Source organism: Cyprinus carpio, chromosome A7 (genome assembly GCF_018340385.1).
Source record: "Cyprinus carpio isolate SPL01 chromosome A7, ASM1834038v1, whole genome shotgun sequence".
In the NCBI taxonomy this organism is placed as follows: Eukaryota; Metazoa; Chordata; class Actinopteri; order Cypriniformes; family Cyprinidae; genus Cyprinus; species Cyprinus carpio.
The window spans coordinates 19,705,560-19,729,294 of record NC_056578.1 but is presented as its reverse complement, the minus strand read 5'-3'; the positions used below and the strand labels follow the sequence as shown (position 1 = coordinate 19,729,294).

The 23,735-nt window shown below is 35.2% G+C and overlaps 2 protein-coding genes across 6 annotated transcripts in view; both read left to right on the top strand.

Moving 5' to 3' along the window:
* Window positions 1–447: 447 nt before the first annotated feature.
* LOC109094385 (relaxin-3 receptor 1-like) lies at window positions 448–2,877 on the top strand. The gene has a single exon (XM_042759235.1). It carries the CDS (start codon window positions 641–643, stop codon window positions 1,658–1,660), a length of 1,020 nt encoding a protein of 339 aa, XP_042615169.1. The 5' UTR covers window positions 448–640; the 3' UTR covers window positions 1,661–2,877.
* Window positions 2,878–7,146: 4,269 nt separating this feature from the next.
* LOC109078827 (uveal autoantigen with coiled-coil domains and ankyrin repeats protein-like) overlaps window positions 7,147–23,735 on the top strand; it is a 53,828-nt gene continuing 37,239 nt past the window's right edge. For 3 of the 5 annotated variants that reach the window (XR_006160443.1, XM_042760184.1, XM_042760187.1), the window contains exon 1: window positions 7,165–7,402. Coding sequence is in view for 3 of the 5 variants with exons in the window: in XM_042760184.1 (XP_042616118.1) it covers window positions 7,355–7,402 (48 nt within the window). In the remaining 2 variants the exon portion in view is untranslated. Of the gene's footprint in view, window positions 7,403–23,735 lie in introns of all 5 variants that reach the window. The other 2 variants (XM_042760185.1, XM_042760186.1) reach the window with 2 other exon arrangements.

The window sequence follows — 23,735 nt, the reverse complement described above, 5'->3', positions numbered from 1 at the left end:
TTAGCATACTCTGAAACATGTGTTGCTTATTGTATACTGTTTCACACACTAATCTTTAAAAAATAGTAGGCAGTATACACTGTGAGCTGGGCAGTAAGTAAGCAAGTATGGCATTCGGAACACAGCCACTGTGTACTGAAAGCTTTTTAGTCATGATTCTTCTTCTGATGTTATTACCATTTAATGCCTGTAGATTAGGCATTAGAAGTATGTGCTATAGCCTAGGTAAAATCGATCGGATCAAGTTTAATACTATAAACTGTGAATAAACTGTTAAGTATTTCTTTATATATATTTTTCATTAATGCATGTTATTTTATATGCTATGAAAAGAAATATACAGCAAACGCGGGCGACTCAAGCGAGCAAGGTTTTGTATATGTTTTATTTGGCGTTGTCCTGTCAATCAAACGGGAAGACGAATCGCTGCTCTGGGTGGGCGGGGACATTTAAAGAGCGCCCGACATAAATTCTAGCGACAGCGGCATTGAGCACCTTGATCTTGTCTGCGTAGTGCTGAAGGATGAGTGATGTTCTGCCTAAAATTAAGTAACAAACCTGATTAAACCATATGTTTACTAATTATAGATAAGTTCATATGAATCTAAGTGTATATAAGTAGGCTATATCTTTTGAAGTTATGGGCAACACCGAAGTAGTGAAATCGCTGGATATAATGGGAGACCGTAATCAAAGCGGTGTAACCAACAGATCAATCAGTGATCGCGAGCGCTTTAAAAGCCTGGATGACATTGATGTGACCGCCGACGGGAGTCCAGTGTTGAGATGCATGATCTCCATCACCTACTCTGTGGTTTGCGTCGTAGGTCTGATTGGGAACCTGTTGGTGTTCTTCTTTATTCGCGTGAGACAAGACAGACGCATATCCAAAATAAACTTTTTTATACTCAATTTGGCAGTAACGGATTTTCAGTTTGTGTTGACTTTGCCTTTCTGGGCTGTGGACACGGCGCTGGACTTCAGCTGGCCGTTTGGAGACGCCATGTGTAAGATCATCCTGTCGGTGACCGTGATGAACATGTACGCGAGCGTCTTCTTCCTGACCGCGATGAGCATCACACGGTACTGGTCAGTGGCTTCGGCTCTGAAGGACCGCAGCAGAAAGACCAGCTGCTCCATCAGGTGGGTCAGCGTCGTCCTGTGGTCCCTGGCCACCGTGGCCACCGCGCCAACATCAATCTTCTCCACTGTCACCAACGTGGCCGGCGAAAAACTTTGTTTATTGCGGTTCCCCGACGGACAGTATTGGTTGGCGGTCTATCATCTCCAGAAAATACTGATCGCTTTTATTTTGCCCATGGCAATAGTCTCGATCAGTTACCTGCTGCTGCTGAGGCTCATCCGACAGCGGAGCATGAAGAACAACTCAAAACGAAGAACGCAAGTCACAAAGTCCGTCACCATCGTGGTCTTGTCGTTCTTCCTCTGCTGGATGCCAAATCATGCCATAACTTTTTGGGGCGTGCTGGTGAAATTCAACGCTGTGTACTGGGATAAGTCGTACTATATTGTTCATACCTATGTGTTTCCTGTGACTGTGTGCCTGGCGCACGCGAACAGCTGTTTAAACCCACTTATTTACTGTCTTATGCGTAGAGAGTTCAGGAAGAAACTGAAGGATCTGTTTCTCCGAGTCTGAGAAACAGGTGCATGTGCATGCGACTCTGTCCTGTGCAACAAACGGTATTTCCTTGTTTAAAGGGTTATTGTACCCAAAATTTCAGTCATTTCCCTTTCAGACATTTACTCAACCTCCTGTTTTTTCCAAGTCTGTATGACTTCATTTCCCCAGTGGAGCTTAAAATGGATATCAGTTCACAGGTTTGGGACAACATGAGGGTGAGTAAATAAGAATAGAATTGTTATTTTTGGGTGAACTGCCCCTTAACAGTATACGTTTGTTGCAATTGTATTGCGTAAATGTCTTTGTATTACAGTGCTGTCCTCCTGGAACATTATTTTCAAAGAGCTTAATTGTCAATATAAAATGTCACCTTTTGTGTTAAAACCACCATCAAAATAAGCTAGTGACATAAAAGCTACCTTTCAGTGCACCATACTGTAACACTGACCGATCGTCATTCCTCTCCTGGGAAAATATTCACATTAATGCAGTATTGTGCACTTTAGATCTTAATTTAAGGGGTAATTGTGTATATCTTGTTGTTTTTGAATGTTAAATTAAAATCTATTTAAATTAAATAATAATAACCGTTGGGTAACAAGTGAATACAAATAAAACCACACTGACACTGGTAGATTTAAATCCAAAAGCTGAATTGAAACCTGAAAAGGGCATAAACGTCAAGCCTGGTCAAATTACAATATTTTTTGGCCAAAACTTTGGTTTGATATTGTAGAATAGAATAATGTTGTTTAAATGTAGCAGAAAAGCCTATAATAAGCTGTTTAATAGTAAGTTAGGCCTACATTTTGACAACCCACATTGTGTGGCAACATGCACTGTTATTGGTCAATGAACAGTGAATTGGTTCTATGAACAGTTTCAGAACAGTATCCTACACTGTAAAAAATGACCATGAATCTAATGGTAAAAGACTGTAAACATGCTACAGTAAAAACCTGTTAAATGGTTAATGGTAAATTCCCCAACTATATATGGTGAAAAACTGTATTGGACATTACATGTAATTTTATGGTAGTATACCGTTTTTGGAAGTGAAAAAGATGTATAATTTACAGTGAATAACCGTAAATTGAGATTCCCTGAATTCCTTGCGTTACATTTAAAATGTGTTACACCTCATGTTGTTTAATGAATGTTTATTGAATTATTTAAGTTCAATGTATGTTACCATGATGGTGTTTAGTGTTTGTGTGAATAACTATAAATGTTAATATTTAAAAGCTGCTTGTGATGGGCTTTGGTTCATCATGTGACTTTCTCATCACCACCTGCATTTGGTGGTTATCAGTGTATTACAAAGGTACAAAACAGATTTCAGTACTTCAGTAGGTTGGTATAATAACATTGTATCAGTTAATTAAATTACAGTATTTTTATTAACTGTAAATTTAAGTGAAAACCATAAAACCTAAAATCTTGCTACCATATTTTTTACGGTAAAATTCCGGCAACCACAGCTGTCAGTTTTTTTAGCGTAAATTTTACGGATTTTTTTTTTTTTTTTTTTCAGTGTACCATGAACAATATTAATCGTAGAAAAAAATAGTGACACTAGCCCTAGTCTCCCCTTTGTGGCTGCATTATTTTCATCACAGGGCATTTACAATTATTTAAAACATTTCAGAAAATACACATTTTCAGCAACATCAATTAATTTAATGTCTTTACACATCTTAATGACTTAATAAGGTTGGATGACCACACCACCTGGTTGAGCAAAAGACAAAGTTAAAGTTTCGATCCAATTTGTCGATTCAACACGCTCTCTGAATTTCCCTTTCACAGTGCTTCCCTATCAGTCTTGTCTCATTCTCAATTAGCATTACTGACAGATGCTCCCACAAGCTCCCCGCTAAGATACCACCTTCCATCCTGATCAGAGCTTTGTGAATCAAAGCATTCAGGAATATATCAAGCAAAGCTAGACAGAAATATGTTTCATTTAGTTGGGCAAGGCCATATCAGTGTCTTTGCACACATTCAAATGTGTTCTTGCATCCAGTGGAAATGACGGCTCTGCGGCATGCAGTTAATTACCCAGAAAGGGGAGATCAGGTTCATAACTGATGAGAATGCTTAACGTCTTGTTACATTGTGGTTGCTTTAAATCACTTACACAGTAAGTTAATGGTGGTCATTTGCAGGCAATTTGGAAGATTTGAAAAGACACATCTGCTGCTGTTTACCATCACACTCACACAGGAGCCTTTTAATGGACATCCGGCACAGAAGTGATGCTTTCGATGATGTTCTGTTGATTATGATATGTCACACTCCCATGTTTAGTCTGTAGAGGTCAACGGACTGTGAGGAACAGTCTGGGAAGCAGTCAATCTTTTTTTTAGACTCAAATATGTTTCTACCGAAGATCAAACCAAAAGTTTCCTTTAAAAACAAAGCAGTAGGCACAATTATGTCTCCTATAATTTGGCTGCTCTCGTTTTATATGTGCACTTAAATGTCATTTGAATACTATTTACATATAATTGAAACAAAACCAAGACACGTGTCCTGTTTGTGTACACATTGTGACTCTGTTCAAAGCAGCCTGTATGTTTTTACCAGTACCATTATTGCTGCTGCTAAAACAAATTTTCCATGTGCTTTGCCTTTCTCATGAGCTGTGGTCACATTTGGTGTGGAGGTATGGAGTTGACTACCTTCCCTTAATGAAACCACTCATTGTTTCATCCAGGATTTGTCTAGAGTGCTGTGCGGATGCAAATTTACAGGTTTGCCTATGGATGTTTGTCAATATTACAAAACTCACTTTGGCCTCCCACGGAGTGTGCTAATATAATCCGATCCCCCACTGTTAACAGGATTTCCTGCGGAGGCATGGTTTCCTATTACTGAGTGGGTTAGGAGTTATGTTATACAAGTCACTTCCTAATGCACACCATCAAATCAATATATTCCCATTACAATCTAGATAAGAATTTAATCACATTGAAATTTAATTTGTCCCATTGGATGTGTATATTCCACTCACAGTATATTGCTCTCTGCCCCTGGATGTATTCAGTAACAATATAAACCAAACAGTAGAAGTGAATGCACTGTGTTGCATGTATTAGAACTGACTTGCTTGTATTTTTGTACAGGTATTTATTTCTGTTGTAATTTATTTTTATTATCATTATAATTAAGTCTGGTTGTTGTTTATTTAATGAAATGTGAAATCAATTTAATCATGTCTGTTTTGTTTTTATCTTTGTAGTGAGACTTCTAAGTCTGACAGTGACTCATAATAAATTCTCTAAAAGTTTATAGCATTGTTTGAACAACCTTTTAAATTCCAGTCATATTTTCTGTGTGATAATAACATCCGTAGTGGTCTATGGAAATAACATTTTATTTCAACCAATTAAGAGACTAATTAAGCTTGTTTTTTTTTTCTTTTTGCATAGGCAAATGAAAGATGTGTTTGATGTTTTTTGAATGAACACACAGTATATCCTCTCTTACTGTCCACATCGATAAGGACTTCATGAGCTTTATTCAGGGTATATCAGTGTCTCTGTGTTGAATTAATTGAACCCATGATCTTGGTCATGATGCTAGTACCATCAGCCAGTTAAGCTACAGTTACTATGACCAGGATTCATATGTTGTGCTTGTTTATAAGACTGTCTCAGACTAGAAAATTCCTTAGTGCTTCACTAAACCTTGTGCACTTGCCCTCTTGATCTTATTCCCATCCACTCTCCATTGAGAGATCTCTTGTATTGATCTTTCTTCAGATGTCAACACATCATTAAGTAGTGGAACTGTAGCACACTAAAAAAAAATGGTGTAGGATTTACTTTGAAACAATTTTTACTTAGAAATTGCTAGTAAATTCTACAAAATAAAGACCATTTTCTAAAGAAGGAAACAGCAAGTAACACTGAATTAAACATGAAATTTTGAATTAGAAAGACTGAAATTGTATCATGCTTGCATAACATAATACCCAAGAAACCCTAGTTAACATGAGAAACTATTCAACATTAGAAATTATTAGCAAGCTACAACTGTGAAATAATAACACGACACTATACATCTCATCCTCCCCTTCTGTTTCTGCATGTGCTGTCTCAAAAAGTCTGCATCCCCTTTCTGACACCTCAAGCTTAAACTTGACAAGAATGAATTATTCTTCCTTCCAGCTAAAAACTACCCCAATAAATTTCTCACTACCAGTTGAAGGTCACACAGATGTTGCCTACAGGAGTGTGGAAACATTAATGTCATCCTTGAAGACAAGTCATCATTTGTTAAAATCTAGCCCTGTTTATTTATGGTCTGTCTCCTCTAAAATAAAGGAAAATATTTTTTTTTTCTTGACCACTACTCTGATCAATCCTTTGTTCTAAATCGAATGATTGAAATGTGATTTGTACTGTACATTAATACCTAAATAACCATAACGTGGTGAATTCTACATTACATCAACATTCATTTTGCAATTGTTTTACTATTAAATTTGCCATTGTTTATATTTGCAACTGTTTTTATCTGAATATTAGAAATTATATGAAAGAAATGGGTGTCAACAATCTTTCAGTGGCAGATTGCTATATGAACTTTAGGCTGATGATACACGAGGCAACTTTTTGAACAATGTCATTAGTCATTAGACATATTGTTCTGTTAATATTGTTGTGATAGTCCTTTGTCCAGGAACCAAAATTTGGCAGTGAGAAAGTCAAACAAAGAGAGATATGCAACAGTGAAATACAAAATCAATTTAATTTAATTAATTAGATATACTTTTGTTGAAGTAATATGTTCTATGTAGCCTAAATAATTTCAAACAATTGTAAATTATTAACATGCAAACATTTTCCTGCATAAACTGAGGGACGCATATCATGTGGACGGACCTTTAAGTTGTTGTTTTTTTATTGTAATCTGGCAATGTTCCTATAGAAGCTCAAACACCTCATTCACCAGTTCCATCAAGGGGCTTCTCGTTTCTTTTGCCAGAAGGGGGCAACACATCTCTTGAATGAATAGAAATATAACCAGTAATAAACATGCCTTCAGATATCTTCAAAAAAAAAAGGTAGCCTATGCAAGCAGGCTTTTTTTTTTTTTTTTTTTTTGATTGCCATGTATTGTTTCGCACCAGTGATTGATGCAAAGTCATAGTCTATTTCAGACAAGACTCGTTTTGAGTTGAACATATAATTAGGATAACAATAAATATTTGCGCTGTAATGAAATTCACTATTATACATAGGCTGTTCTTCTTTTCTTTCCTGAACTGCTCCACCCAAAGCAATTCAGTATATCAAATACATATTTTTCCCACTCTCTCAACAGCCTCTTAGACAAAATCCAGCCTTTTTCCAGGTAAGGGTGACGTCAGACGCACAACAGCATCTCCTGTTGTTCCCTGCTACAATTTCAAACGCTGCTAGCACCACGAGGAAGTCCCGCCCCCTCTAACGCCTGATTGGCGTAAACGTAATTTATTCTACCATCCCTCACTGGCATTGGGCCACGGCGTTGTCGGTAAGGAAACGGGGTCCAGATAATCCTGCTGGTGTTCCGCGTCAGGTGAAACTCGCAGTGTGTTGTCAGACGTTAAAAGTTGTTTTTGCGTAATCAAATTAAACTGTAACTGTTGTTGTAATTTATTCAAATTCTAACCGACACGCTTACGTTACTGTTTATTTATACAACCAAAGAGAAAACATGAAGAGTTTGAAGTATCGACTGAAAAAGCACGAAGTTACCATCACAGTAAGTTACGAGTTTAAAACAGATTTGCTTGTTTTGTTTTCTGAGAATTCCTAAATCAAAAATGCCCGAGTTTTTTTTTTTTTTTTGGCGTAGCTGCTTTTGACTTAATTTTTCTTTCGGTGTGTTATTTCATCTACTAATCGTTATTTTGTTCACAAGAGGCTTTACTCGGATCATCCAGCATTAAGGGAAATCTTTTGACACTTCATCATGTGTCACATCCACTAACAGGCCGGGACACGAGCACTGGTCTGTGCGCCGCCTGAATTAACGTGTTTGCCCAACTTTGGGAAACTTTACTTAAACTTGCCTCTCGTTGCAGTTGTAAAATCATATGGTGCTTCTAGGGATCACTTTCTATCCGATATCATATTGAGCTTCTGAAAATGAGTTAATGGTTTTCTTTTCCTCGAGTAGAACATTAAATGTTAAAAAAACACAAACAGCCTTAATTCAGAAGCAGCTGATCCTTGAGATCTTCACCCTCCCTTCTTTTTATTTCCATGTCGAGGAGCCTGGCACCCAGAGCAGTGTGGGAGGCTGCATGGGTGTTCGTTGTTGAAGTGCTTTTTTTTTTTTTTTTTAAGGCTTTTGTTTTGAATTGGCTTTAAAATGAAGGGATGATTCAGAGGAACTGATGTCACGTTCTCTCAGCTTTTGATGGTCATTTGCTCAGTTTTGCTTGATGCCTCTTTGACACATGGCAAAAAGCATTTCCACATGCTTTCAGAGCTGGATTATTGTCACTCGTTGCCTGCTGACTTAACAGAACACAAAGGACCATGGGAGCACACCCTTTCTTTTTGTGACATGTCTGTTGATTCTTTCAGCGTTCTCTCAGAGATTCAGCGTTCTATCAGTACATCCACACACACACACACAAATATTTAAGTCTTAATAAGAATTTATTAAGTGGATTATACTGTATATTGGAACCATATAAAAAAAAGTTTGTATCTTTGATGCATAAAGTCTATAGAAGAATGTGAAAAATTTCTTTAGTTCCTTCTCGACACTGGTGGTATTTTTTTTTAAACACTTTACAAACATTAAAAGGGAACATAACACAGTTTCTGCCAATCTCATGTTAATCTTGAGTAGTATTGCATCCTTCATGTCTCTGAAGAGTCTTTAGTTTTATCAGATTTATAAAAGACAGATACAGCCTTACGATTCTCTCTGAAAACAGTCAAGCTCCTCAAGGTGTGCCATGGGTGGAGCTAAAGAGTCTTGAGCATGCACAGCTTTTGTGTAGTGATCGTCTGCAAGCTGTGACATTGACAAAAATTAAATTGGAACAAAAACTTTATTAACTTAAATTTTATTTAATTTTGTTTATATAACATTCATCACCAAAGTACCGGGAACAAACAAACACACTTGCGAAACGTTGCCCCAGAGAAAAAAAACAATGCATCCAATGCTCCCTCTCTCTCAACGCTGGGTTCTCTGGGAAGCTGAAAAAGGTTATCTTTCCCTCACAACCAAAAACACACTTCTTTGGTGATATTGTTGATTTCGTGGAGCTATTGTTGATTTCGTAGTTGGGTCATTCTACAGAAACGTCCATTTTTCTGTCCCTAGTCTTTACAGAAATATTACAATTGAAAAACACATTAGGGTTACATTTTTTCTATATTTTAAAATAAAACAATGTGTTATTTGAACAATTAGACGTTCTTGCGCCATAAATGTGGTTATATTTGTTTTTAATAAATTATAAAGAATTCCAAGAACCACAAAACTGTTTGTCCCCACAGCCATGTACACAGGGAAAGTTATTTATTTTACAGTCAAAATCAGGGTTTTCTACCATTTTAAATAACAAAAATTTATTCATAACTATCAAATATATGATATAAATGGCATAATAAAATAAAATGCTCAATAAATATTATAAAATATATAGTGAAAACAGTGGTCCACAGGATTTGTGTCACTGGTGTTACCGTTTGACAAAAATCTGTTATTTTGTAATAAAAATCAAACTGATGACATCACTTGACTTCCTCCTTCCTATTTTCTAAAGATCTATGAAAAAAGCCCATGTTAAGGCCACTGTTGCTTTTCAGTTATCAGAAATGTTCTCAATTAACACAGGATTTCATATGAAGCTTTTAGTTGACGTCACTGGTATGACCTATTTATTGTTAGGGAAGTGTAAAAAAAAATCATAATAAAAATGGATTAAACTACTTAATTTAGTGAGTATGCAATGATTGACAACATATGGTTTGATACCTTACAGGAGACATTTTGTAAAATGCTTTTTTCATGAAAATTGTCACTGATGTTACTGTCACTGGTGTTACCTTCCTTATGGTTAACACCAGTGAAGATCAGTATATCAGGTCTTATGTCACTGGTGATTCATTGTGTCACTGGTGTTACCGTACTGTTTTTTTTTTCTTTCAAATTAAATAAATAAAACATAATCTCCTTATTTCTTGCATCTTTATTATTTTTCTGTAACTCCGACTAAATGTGCTGAGTAAAAATCAAGAAAAAATATTTAATAAACTCTTTTTTTTATATTGATAAAGAAGGTAACACCAGTGACAAAAAATGGTTAATGTGGTCTTGAAATAATTGCACAAAAAAGCTAAAGAGGAAAATAATTAAGCTGTCATTTATATGTATTCAAAAGGTAATCTAATAATGTGGTCTAAGTTTAAATGTTAGAAAAATAAATACATTTTAAGACATTTTGCCATACCAAAAGTGGACGTTTCTGTAGAATGACCCAGTCCTGTGCAGCACTGCCGACGACTTCCGTAACCTGAATGAAGCACGTTGATAGGTTGCTCTTTGCTCTTGGGTGTGTTTCCCAAAAGCAACTATGGTCGCAAGTTCCGTCCTTCCCAATAGAGTTCATTGGAATTTGCGATTATAGTTAGCTAACGATGCTTTTAGAAAATACACCCCTGACTAATGTGTGCGTGCACTCTTTCGGGAGAAGTGCCTATACAAGGAATCCCACCCTTTATGACGTCATATAGGGCTATATACGAACCCTGAATGAGTGAATTTGGCACAAAAGTACTCTGTCATATGTCCAACTCGGTTATTTTTTTTTTTTTTTTTTTTAACTTTGGCCATGTTTAGCATGAGAATCCAACTCTTTAGCAGTGTAAATAAGTCAGAATGCATGAAACTGCATTAGTGCTCCCCTTTTAAGGAAATAATATGGACTGAATTTGTAAACGTCTCTTGATCTCCTTTTTATAATTCAATAATTTTACAATTCATTCCAATTTACTAAAAAAAATAATAAATGCAAGAGTAAGGAAGGATCTCTAGTATTTCCAGAAGAGAATAGCAGAACAAGAATGTGCAATAATAAACTAATTATGTTTTAGTTTATTTGGAATATGTATGTGTACAGGAATATTCTAATAGCTGTGGAGCATGTTACCAGAAAAAAACATTAATCAGAACATTGTTTTTTTTTTTTTTTTTTTTTTTTTCACCCAGTAATTTAGAGAATTTGGAAAAAAATAAAACCGATTTCATAGGGCCCTAACTATCCCTTAGCCTTGCCCCCCCCCCCTTTATACTCTTGAATGGATACATTAATCGTGTTTATTATATATATTTTTTTTATTAAAGTGGAAATCAGTTTACTAAATAATGTAAACTTGACTGACTGCTTCACTTCCACTTTAAAGAGATATTTGTGTTGTTTAGGAATTTTAATTGCGATTATTATTTACAATTATCACAATTTACATTGAATGATGTTTATACTATTGCTGCATGCCGTATTTTTATATGAAAATAAACAAGCTGAAAACACTCTAGCTGAAAAACTTTTAGTGCTTTTCTATAGTATTAAGCCTCAAAAGTCAACTATATATTGGATTGGTTTCTTCTTTAAATTATAAGAAAGTAAAAATATGAATGGTGTTATAATGTTATACTAAAACTAAAATTAAAATAATGGTAAAAACCCTTAAGATAACATGTAGAAAGAAAAAAAAAAACGTATCTTAAGCATGCAGAAAAAAAGTGGACTTTGAACGATTAATTGCCGCTTTGAATGACTATGTAATTGTGGCATCCATAATTGTAATCGCGATTAGAAATTCGATTAATTGTGCAGCCCTAGTGTTGTTTATTATTTCTTTTTATTTATGCTATTTATAATTTTTGTGCAATTACTTGCCTGTTAGTTGAGTTTGTAGCAAAACATTTTGCAGTGTTTACATGTTATTGCTGCACAAAATTTATTAAAATAGATATTTAATTTCATAAAGTACAAGTTGATTTCAAAATGCACCTACATTTTTTTTTTTTTTTTTTTGCATTTTGTGTTTTTCAGTTGAATAAAAGACTATTTTTTAAATAGATTATTTAAAAATCTCGTCTCGTTCTCGTGAACAGTCTTGTGTCTCGTCTTGTCTCGTGGGATAAGTGTCTCCTCCCACCCCTAGTATCTGATGATATTGTGATTTTAATTAAGTGGACCACCATAGTTTTGATTTGGTCATCCAAATTTTGCTAGATTATAAAGTTAATTCTTCTGCATCGCTGCAAATATAGAGCCCTAAAATCAGAATGAGAGCCTCAGTCACCAATGCCATTCACCTTTTTTGTATAGGAAAACATTACAAAACAGTCTAATTTTAGGTTTGCCCAAACTAAATGAAGTCAAACAGGTTTGGAACAGCATGATGGTAAGTAAACTATGACAGAAATTTCAATTTGGGGTGATCTGATAATGTTTAGTCACTGCAGTTTACTGCCATGTTTACATTCTACTCAGAGTTGTCTTCAAAAGTATCATAGTGTGCAAGCAGTGGTGGTTCTGGCTCTTTAGAGCCCTTGAGGCATGCCTGAGGCCTGAATAAAATGAATGCACAATTTCCCAGTACTGCATCTCACTCGCAGTTTCTGTTTTCAGTATTCATTTCAATGAACAAACTACCTAAAGCTATCAACCCTCAGAGACTGATTTCTCAAACCTTTCTGCCTTCATTTAGTTTTTTTAGTTGAGTGAAAGTTCCACAGTTCACTTTTGATAACATCTAAGTGTGATGTAACTGATTTTTAATTGTACTATACTGAATATAGTTGCACAGCGAATACTTCCTCTCACCATCTCTCAACAATACTTTTCTGTAGTACCTTCTTTCCTGGTTGTATCATCCTTGACTGTCATATATTTTCTTCAGGATTTTCTGTTGTTTGCTGATGAATGAAAAGTATCTTAAGATTTCTTTGCTGAATCGGTGAAGTTGTTTGCATTACAAATAACCATTTAAGAGCTTCATTGTTTCCATTGGCTATGTTATTCATTCCCCCACTCTGTCAAAAATAACCAAAGAGTTTTATTTTCATCATCAGTAAAATGTATTGAAAAGAATGAATCATCCAGTCCTCCAGCAATATCATGCAGTATTTATTTATTTCCTGAATTGATTGGTGAAAGTACAGGAGTGTATAAACATGCTGTATCAGTGTTTGTGCCTGCTGTGTCTGTCTGAAAGCTTTGCTGTGTTAAGCTCAGGCCCCCAATGTAGTGGGAAACTTGGGACAGTGAGGATTGAAGGTTATCCTAGGATGAATAAATGGCTGGGGATTACAGGCAATGGGAATTTGTTGTAGTTGAAAGCCCTCAGGCTTGTATGCACAGCTCAAAATGCTGGAACCCGGAACCCTGTCATCAGTACACAGCAGAGCTGACGCTACTCCAATAAAACGAGTTTCCACTGAACCATTTGACTAACATGTAGTTGCAGAGTCCGGATCTGTGTTGAGCTTTGATGTCAAAGTATTGAGTATATTGGCAGAGAGGGTAAATTAAGTAAAAAAAAACAAGGGTTTAGTTTATTAAAGTGGAAAAGAAAAAACACCTGATAAGCAAGTTCATTCTCAAGTGTGATTTGCACATGATATCAGATGATTATGGGTCTCTGTTAGATAAGAAAATTGTATCAAAGAAATATTAAAGAGATAGTTCACCCAAAAAGGACATTTCTGTCATTACTCACCCTCATGTCGTTCCAAACCCGTAAGACCTTGGTTCATCTTCGGAACACAAATTAAGATATTTTTTATGAAATCCAAGAGATGTCTAACCCTGCATATAAACAACAATGAAACTGACACGTTCGGGGCCAAGAAAGATATTAAGGACATTGTTCAAATAGTCCAGGTGACATCTGTGCTGTGCTGCTGATGTAGAACCCGGATGCGCTGTGTCTTGTTTACAAGCAGAGGAATGCACACACATGTGTTGTGAATGTGATCATAGACCATATAAAAACATGGACGTAGTATCCGTTAGGGCTGGGACGAAAAATCAATGCAGAATTGATTCGTGGATCGATTCTTAGATTTTCAGAATGCATCGCGATTCCTCTGGAATCGATTCTGAGCTTAGATTTTAACAGCAGATGGCGCTCTAATCTATTTTTTATCCGCACACTCAAATGCTCATGAAGAAGAGTGCTAAAGAATGCTTGTGCGTTCGGCTGAGTCATGTAATTTCACCTCAGCTTAGAATACTTTTATGATGTGAGATTAAAGTAAACACATCCCACTGTGAACACCTTTGTAATTCTTTTCAAATTTTATTAATTATTATTTTAGGTTCAAGTGTGTGTAAGGATTTGGAAACAAGCAGAGTACGGCTGTTTCTAAAACATGCAGTGCCATCTGAGCGAAAACCTCAGAATCGATGCTGAATCATTTCTCGATTCGCGATGCATCGATTTATTTTCCCAGCCCTAGTGTCCGTGACGTCACCTGTAGGTATTTGAAGAGTGTTTTTGAAGCCTAAAGTGGGCAGCGCATCACCATGTGTCACTCCCGGATAATTGAAAATGGGCAAAGAGGTAGGAGCTGGGAGCTGGGAGCTGGTTGCTAACAATAAACAATAGTTATATGGCAATTATTCTTCTTAGGGTTAATTTCAAAATTTGCTAATACGTAAATCACAAGTTCAATATGTTAAAATTATAAAAATCAAACATAAAAAAAATAAATAAAAAAGTGTTTGTACTGAATAACATTCACAAACGTTAATGAATGTTGTAAAAATATATTGTTCACTCACTGTAAGACGTTACTAGATATAACTCATGTTAGAAAACATTAAGTCATTGTACAGTAAAGTCTATACAGGTGATAATATTTGACGGTACTTTTATTTAATCCAAACTTTTATTTAATCCAAACTGTGTTCATATTTAATTTTAAAGGGCTTTTAAAACCTGGTAGAGATATTCAGCCAAGAATTACAACTAACAAAACAACAAAAAAACAACAACAAAAAAGTTTTTTTTGAAGGACTGATATGACATAAACATGGTTAACCATGTTTACCCATACATTTGTACATTCTCTAATGCATATTTTGGATACATAGTTTATATAAAAGCATCTGGTGTGTAAAAATAGTAAATACCATTATGTCCTCCTGTTTTTTACAGTAAAAAGTTATAGGAGCATTAAAAAGTTAACAAAAAACTTAATTCTAATGCTTATTATATTAGCGTTAGCCATGCTTATGCTAACAATTAACCACGTAACGTATACGCTAACGGCGATGTTTATTTCAATCCAACATTCAAATTAAAATATGGAATAATATTCATAACAGAAGCTCTAAATATTAAAAATGTAATTTAAACTTACCTGCTTGAACTTGATCAGGGTGTTATAATAGTTTGATGCGTTTCCTCCTCTTGAGGTCACCATTGCTTTTATGAAGAGGTTGGCAGGTTTTCACAACAAAAACCCACCCAATCGCGTTTTGAGGGCGGCCCCCCCATTTAAAACTTGCATTCCGGGGATAAAATACACGTGTTTTGGTGGGGTTCCCCTGGTAAATTTGCATTCCAGGGGCTAAATATCACATTATTGGGGTCGTTTTTCAACCCGTGGACATGAAAAACAACCCGCGGCCACAGTGTTTAAGTAGCCCAATTCTGCGGGAAAACTGCAGACTTGGCAACACTGGAGAGGATAGCTCATCAAGAACCGGGTTGACCGGGTACTTAACACCGATACTTAATAAAACCTGTTCATTTTAGTACCGACTTGGTACCGAAATGAAGGCCAAAATTAGCTATATAGACCGAAACCACTTTTTGTACCACACATTATACACATCTTTAAATTCTTAAAAAACGGGCATTTTAACATAGGGAGTCTACACCCTTTTGGAGCCAGCCTCTAGCGGCCAATCGATGAATTGCAGTTTTAGTCACTTCCGTGTTGGTTTCATATGAGAGCCTTGAAGATTGCAGCTTGGTTGTGATCAGTGTTGGGCTCGTTACTCAAAAAATTTAATTTATTTCTCATTACTAGTTACTCCTTTCAAATGTAGTATTATTACTTAACTTATTACTTTTTGGCAACAGTAATTAGTTACACTACTAGTTATATTACTTTGCCTTCACGCCCCACAGAAGTTGTTATTGTGTATCTCCCCATAAAATTCTTCAAAAATGTTACTAACAATATATTTATTAATATTTATTAATTTTCTTGTGTAGCTTTTGTAGTTATTGTAGATATAATTTCTGTTACCCATATATGGTTATATTTCATGATGTATTTTATTAAAAACTAATCACGTAAGTTCATAAGAAAATGTTACGGTTCCTAAAAAGATATTTAATAATAGCAATATAATTTATATCGGGATCAGAGGGATGTGGGTGGGCAAGCCATGTAATGCCAGAGTAGAGTAATACCACAACTTACAAATCAGTTTTCAGATCATCTTTTCTTCTGACAAAATTAATGTAATGGGAATATTTGCATCCGCTGAAGGTAAGCTTTTACATATTCCAAGCTGGTCTGCTGCACTGGTGACTAAATCTAGGAATTATTGGAATGACGGATTTTAAAAATGTAGCGGTTGAGGCATCAAAAGTAACTAGGTAACGAGCTGTTTTATGGATGGTAACTGTAATATTATTACTGAAATCTTATTAGTAATTAGTTACACTACTAGTTACTGCAAAAAATAATAATTTTACTGTAACTAGTTAATAGTTACTACAACACTGAAAAGAAAGCTTGAAGACAACGCGTACTTGATGTAAAAAAATACAGTTTAAATAAAAATCAGCAAACACTGTGAAACCAAATAATTAAGAAATGAATGTTTAAAAAACTTCCAATATTACCTTAGATAAATGGCAGAAGTCAACAGGCTTTTCAAAATCCAAAATATTTTTAAAACGGGCGCTTTTGCATGTCGTTTTATAAATATTCTACCATCGTCTTGTCTGTCTCACCTCACTCTTCTTGTCAGCTTCTCCTCATGTGACTGTCGGCATGCTGCATTGAGCAGCCGCATTCAGTTTTAATTGTAGTGTCTGTTCTCTAACTGAACTAAATGACTTTTATTAATATTAAAAAAATTAAACGACAGTGGGGGCGGTGCCATGGTGGGCAAGTGACATAACCGGTGTTGCGGCTTCACACCGGTAAAACCGTCAACACCGTCTGTCGCAGCAACCCTACTTAACACCATCAACACCAACTATCACAGCAACCTACTGATCATCACTCTGCTTGTGATTAGATCCAGATCAAATTACATGGATTAGTGTGCTGAGCTAATTTACATCAAAAACTGCATGTTATTTTGAATCTTGATTAAAATGCAGTGGTTTCATGCATTCTGATTCGTATAAAGGCAGCCATGGAAAAATCGTGAAACTGCCAGAACCCTAAAGAAATGTGATACAGATTTTGATCAAACACTAACCCAGAACTAACTTGGAACATAAATTCAAAGACTACGATGTTGGTGGCTAGGTCATGTTATGTCATTGAACCCCCCTCCTCTTACATGCTTTTGTCAGTTTCAAAAAGTTGACAGCTTGGTTAATGGATGGTAAACTTCACAAAAAAGTGAATTTTGATTCAGCAAGTTTTTATTTCAGCGACTTTATGTACTTCTCTGCTCATTTGAAAATGGAAGAAGCTATTTGAGGCAAATGTTTAATGCCATTTGATCACAGATCTTAAAGCGCAGGGCTTATCAGCAAGTTTTTAGTTGTTTGTAGGCTTCCTGTGGCTCTTCCTCATTCCTCATTCTGTTTTTGCTGAAGTCATCCAGAGGATGGTTGGAAAGAGAGAGATATGTGCTCATATGTGTACCAGATGTTACCCAGTTGTATGATTGTCGTAAACCGCATAACATCTGGCACTTTTTCTTAACGCCCCCAATGTTCACTTCTCCCTTCCACTGTACTGGAAACTATATCTGTCCCATTCACACTCTTGGAAAAGGTCTAAAAAGACATGATGCATTTCTTGCCTCACCCTTGTTGAGAACACCTTACACAACCAAAACAGCAACTTTTCTGCTGAAGGATAGGAAACTCATTTAATTTTTTTTTTATGCATATGGAACTTGCGAGAACAGTTTGACCTAATTAAACATACATGGGCATGTATGTGCTATATTCATGTGTTTAAAGCCCTCAGTATAGCAGCACTTATACAGGGAAAAAAACAAACAAAACAAATGTGTATGTGATTCGATTATTCTATTCTGTTCTATATTTTTGTCACTGAAAACCATTGCTTTCTAAGAGCTTTAAATATAGCTGTGCTTGCTAAGCAGTAAAGCAGCTGTTTTTCTGTCGAGCCATATTCCCATGCATGCCCACACTTGTCTTGCACAGTAAGTTTGTTCAAAACATGTACAAATAACACGCTTCCATTACTTTGTATGATTTGGATTCCTTAGTAAGGCAGGAACCCTCCTTTGTCTTTCTTCATCTCCCTAGACTGTTCTCATATAGCAGTATTCATCTGTAGACATGATGCTATAGAGAATACTCTGTGCTTTGTCCCATTGTCTATACTTCTCCTGTTTTCTATCTGGCTCTTTTCCCAGAGACATTATAGAAGGCATTGAATATCCATATCACATGACATCATTTTGAGACATTTAAGGTATTCCTGGTATTTGGCCTTTCACATATTCTATTTCACTTGGCTCCTCACTCTCATGAATTCCCAAATTCAAATTAAGGCCTATTATCACAAAAAAGAAAACATACTTTATAATGGAACAAAATTCTGGGAACGATCAGAGCTGCATATTGGTTTTGTCACTTAAGATCTATATTAGTGTTAGCGTTTACTACATGCATGTTCATTTGAAAGCTTAATGAGTCACTGTAAGAATCATGTGTTAAAGTATTTTTTATTAATTGAACTGAAAAAAATCAAACAACGAAAAATAGAAGCACATCATTGACTAATGATGTCAATGATGTTTCAACATAAAGCAACTGTTGTGGCTGTTCAAAAATGTGATAATACAGTACATTATTTTTTTATTGTCACTAATATAATTATCACACTTTAGTGCCAGCTCAGGAGCTGGAGAGATTGTTAAAGAGTGAAATGTGTTGCTGCATATTGATTATGGAGCTTATAATAAGACAAAACTAATTGAATTTGTATTGTGTAAATTAGAATTATTGACAAATGTCATTTAACAAAACTGAATATCATACGGCATTTAACATGGTCCTGAATTAGATTTTTTTTTTTTTTTTACTTAAATATTAAACATTGGAAATTTACTTAATATTTTTATGGCAGAGTTTTATAGGCCTGTATTTTCAAACAGCACGTTCTGAAATCTCAGACTGCAAATATCCAGTTTTTAAAAATACAGCTTCATGTTTTCAAGATGAAGAGGAAATTCGGAACATCAAATTCAATATTCTAAAATTCAGTACGCAGAAATTCAGATCGTAGAGGTCAGAGGTAATCCACAGGGAAGAGTAGATGATCTCCGAAAAGGTAAACGAAGCCTTTTGGCCAATTAGTTTGAGAATACATGCCTATAAAACTCTGCCATAAAATATTCAGTTGTGTTAAATTTCAAATGTTTAATATTCAGGTAAAAAAAAAAAATCCAATTCAGGACTATGTTAAATGCAACATAATATTCAGTTTTGTTAAATGACACTTATCATTAATTCAAATTTACACAATACAAATTCAACTTTTTTCATATTATAAGCTCAATAATTGATCGGTGTGGAATGTACTTGGCAAACAAGAGGCTGCAGTCTGCATGCAGAGACACTATTCACTGAGTTGATGAATACCTAAGAGAGATTACTCTCAGATTACTCATTAATTATGGGCTATTTGTCTAGGTATCCATACCTCCCTAAAATGCATTGGGACCCCAAAACCGTTGGATTGGGTTTATTAATTACAGTTTAACAGAGTCTTTGTGATAAAGCAATTGTGTTATGTTGAGAGAAGCGTTTTCTGAATTCATAAGTAGTGCACATATCATTGATTATATTTATAATCTGATTTTTAGTATAGTCTGAAGTTTTTAGAACAAGGTTTGAAAATTTAAACCAAGTGTATTTGAGGTCCTTTATGAAACATTTGAGGTTTTACTGGTGCTGATCTGTTTTATAGGTAGAGGTGTATATGTTCCCGCTGTTTTTGGGGAGAGACATGTTATGAAACTGGGTCTCCAAACACTGTCTGACAGCTCGTGATTTTGTGTGGATCTGGTATTGCTGACATCAGTGTACACACACAACTCAGCTGAACCACAGCGACAGTTGTGTTGGTTCACAATGATCAGCATTAAAGAAACCTGACAAAAGGTGTTTCTAAAAGTCAGACAGCTCCACTAAATCATTTATAATCGTACTTAATAGGTGCATGGAAGCAGATTTAATTTCTCGGTCACATTGATGTTTATATTTAAACAAATCAGCAGTAGTTTAATGTAAGGCGTTAGGACTGCCTTCTACAGGAGAGATGTGGCATTGCTGTTAATGCATTGCTCTCATGTAGACATTTTTCTAGATGGAAATATGTGTTCCTTTTCCTGACAACTTTGGTTACCAGTAGGTTAATAGTCTACTTAACTCAAATGAATTCATGGCCTGTTGTTTTGTCAGCATAACTCTTTCAGGTTTGACTTGAGTTTCTACTAAGCTCCACCAAGAAATATCTGCTGTTAAACCAGCTGTCACCTCTTCCTGTTATTCATACCACCTTGGTAAATGTTCACTTGCAACAATGTTTTATGATAAATGTGGTTTTACTTAAAGAGATAGTCCATTCAAAAATAAAAATTCTGCTCATACTTATGCTTTTCTAAACCTTATATAATAAGAAGATATTCTGAAGAATGTCCTTGTTTTAGGGCTGCACGATATATTGTTTCAGCATCGATATCACAATGTGTGCATCTGCGATAGTCACATTGCAGGATGTGTGATGTTTAGTATAGTGATCCGATGTAGTATATTGAAATTATCGAAATGTCGCAAATGTCAGACTGAATAAGCTTTTTTTTATGCACTAAAAATCTTTTTATCTGCACTGTTTGTTCACTGGTTTGCACTCTATCTGCCATGTGCCTTGCGCTGCTTTATTTAACTTTATATTTTTATTATATGTCTTTTTTACATTCCCTTATTGTATAGTTATATCTTATATTTTTTATATTTGATCTAGATTTTTAGGCTCTACTGTTAGTGTTATTTGTATGCACCGGGGGTCTGAGAGTAACGCAATTTCGATTCTCTGTATGTATGTACTGTACATGCGGAAGAATTGACAATAAAGCAGACTTGACTTGAAATGTAAATATTGCAATATGCATATTGCAAGGGCGTGCAACATCTGAATTATTTTAATAATAGGCTACTTAAATCAAAACGTTGCAAAAGGTCAAAGTTTTAGTTCGACGCATATAGCAGAGAATTGCTTGACGTTAAAAAGAGTTAAGTGCAATAAGTTGCAGAAAACAACTCTTTGCCGTCTCGTCTTTCTGTCTGACTCACACCTGAAGCACACGCACAAGAGGCATCTCGCACAGCGCCTCTTCCGTTCTGCCGCACACATGTAAAGCGCGTGCACACACACAGAAACGCGTTTCAGACGGCGCGCGAACACAGTTGATTTCGCATCTCCTCATGTTTGAACAGCCACACACAGAATTATGTCAATAGTACCCGTCCAAATGATCATTCTCGTAAACACAGTCGGTTATGTTTTAAATGAATGTAAACAGCTGAGAAAGAAATCGGATGTGTATCAATATACTGGATCCGTGCCAAACCAATTAAAGGAACAAAAACCAAAAAACACACTCAGCTGAATATGTCACTAATGTTAATCAAACAACAAAAGCTGTAACAAAGATTAATCTAAATTTAATTCATAAATTAAAAAAAAAAGAAGAAGAAAAACAGTAGAAACCATCACAGAAATTCTTATGGTTTGCATTAAAACAATTACAAAATTCCTTTTTGTAGTGTGTTTTGGCCATTATTCCAATAGGAATTACTATTGTTCTGTTGTTTCCACTGATCCATAATATAGAACTGGATTGCTCATGACGTCATAAAATTGAAGCTGCAGCGCCGCCATATTGGTAATCCCTAGAGTGCATAAACGTTCTATTGAATTAATAGGAAATTGTATGATTTTAATAAGAAAACATGACATAACAAGTCAGCGTTTATAAATCTGAAGTATCCCTGTACATTCTTGCAATGCAAACACCCTATGCATATAAACGGTTATATTTTTAAATGTCTGGAACTTCCCCTACTTATTAAAAACCTATGTTCATTACAGTAGCGAACATCATGAACATGATAAACATCAGACGGACATGACCTCAACATACAAAACAAACGACAAAGTGCTCATTCTGATATCTGAAGAAAGATTTATGCTTTGTATACCTTTATTTGCCTTGTACAGTTATTCATTGTTTATATAATTTAGTTATAGTGTTTTTATTCGTTATTCGGCGCTAAGTGCAAATGTTTCAACAATGATTTCATTAACAGCATTCATTTTGAAGCAAGTAATGATTCAAACGGTTGTTAAAATAATTATTAATTTAGCATACAGTATTTTACATGTAAACAGTAACGTTACTGCTAGTAAACATATTTGCGCGATCTTGGATAGTCTGAAATAGATGTTGCTCAATCATGACATTAAAAACATACACATCATAATTTATTCAGAGAAATAACTTACTATACACAGTATGGATTTAAAGACCTTTAAAGGCTTTATTTCCAAGATAGTAAGTTAAGCTTTTCAGTTCAGTATATAGCAATATTAACAGATGCTTTTGTATTATTCACTGTAACATATTCAAATCTATTTCTGATACTAATATCATGTTTAATAATTCCTGAATAATTATGTTCTTAAAGAAATAGGCTATATTTTGTGTTTGATCGTTATCTGTGTCGTCAGTGCGCAGCAGACACACCCACCTAAAGTAAACATTAATTTACATACACATAACATAAAAACTAGTCCCGTTTGACTGATCTGCTTCAAATCGGGTGATTTTAGGACAGCGTTTTAGCTGTGACTCAATGGTGCTCTCTGCCGGTAGGGATTAGTAAGATGGCGGATCGAACACTTCCGGTGGCTTCTCTGCCTGTTGCCAGTTTAGAACGCGATGAGCGATCCAGTCATATATAGATCAGTGGTTGTTTCCCATCTGCCAGATTACATCCCACCAATAGAATCCATTAAATACCAGTAGACACCATTATAGTTTAAGTTAAAGCCAATATAATTCCCAGTATAAATCCATTACATTTTCTGTTGTGTTTTGGGAGAGGTTCTATTGTTTTTTGTTTGTTTGTTTATTCAGCAGGGAATATTATAATGGTATTACTATTTTACAGAATTTACGCAATTACTCAATTTCACAGAAAATATTAGTTTATTTTGTGCAAATAAAGAACTGTATTACTTCAGTCAATTATTAAGTAATATATAGGTTACATAGGCTGATTTATTAATTTTTAAGCATTTGGGATTTTAAGAACAAGTGTGCTGAATGTTTCATTTCATCCAAGTGAAATTAGCAAAGCAGTTAGACTGAATTTGACTGAAAAACACTTGTTTTAAACACGGGCTCCCCAGGCGTAACACAAACGTAAATTAATTAGAATTTTGTTCTGCTTTAAATTAAAAATAAAATATTGTAGCGAATTAATTTTCAAAATGATGTTTTATTTATTTATTTTTTATATTATTGTTTAAATCATCCTGCGGGCTGGATTGGACACCCCTGTGGGCCGTATGTTTTAGACCCTATTGACAAACTTTTTTTTCAAAATATTTTTTATGCTCCACAAAAGAAAAAAGTCATACAGGTTTGGAATGACATGAGGGTGAGTAAATGATAACAGGCAGCATTTAAATTTTTGTCTGAATAATCTCTTTATTGTAATATGTAACTTAGACTAAGTGCCACTGGTGTATTATTTTTTTTATTTTTTTATTTTTTTTGTGGAAATGCCTGGCAGTGCCTTTAGGA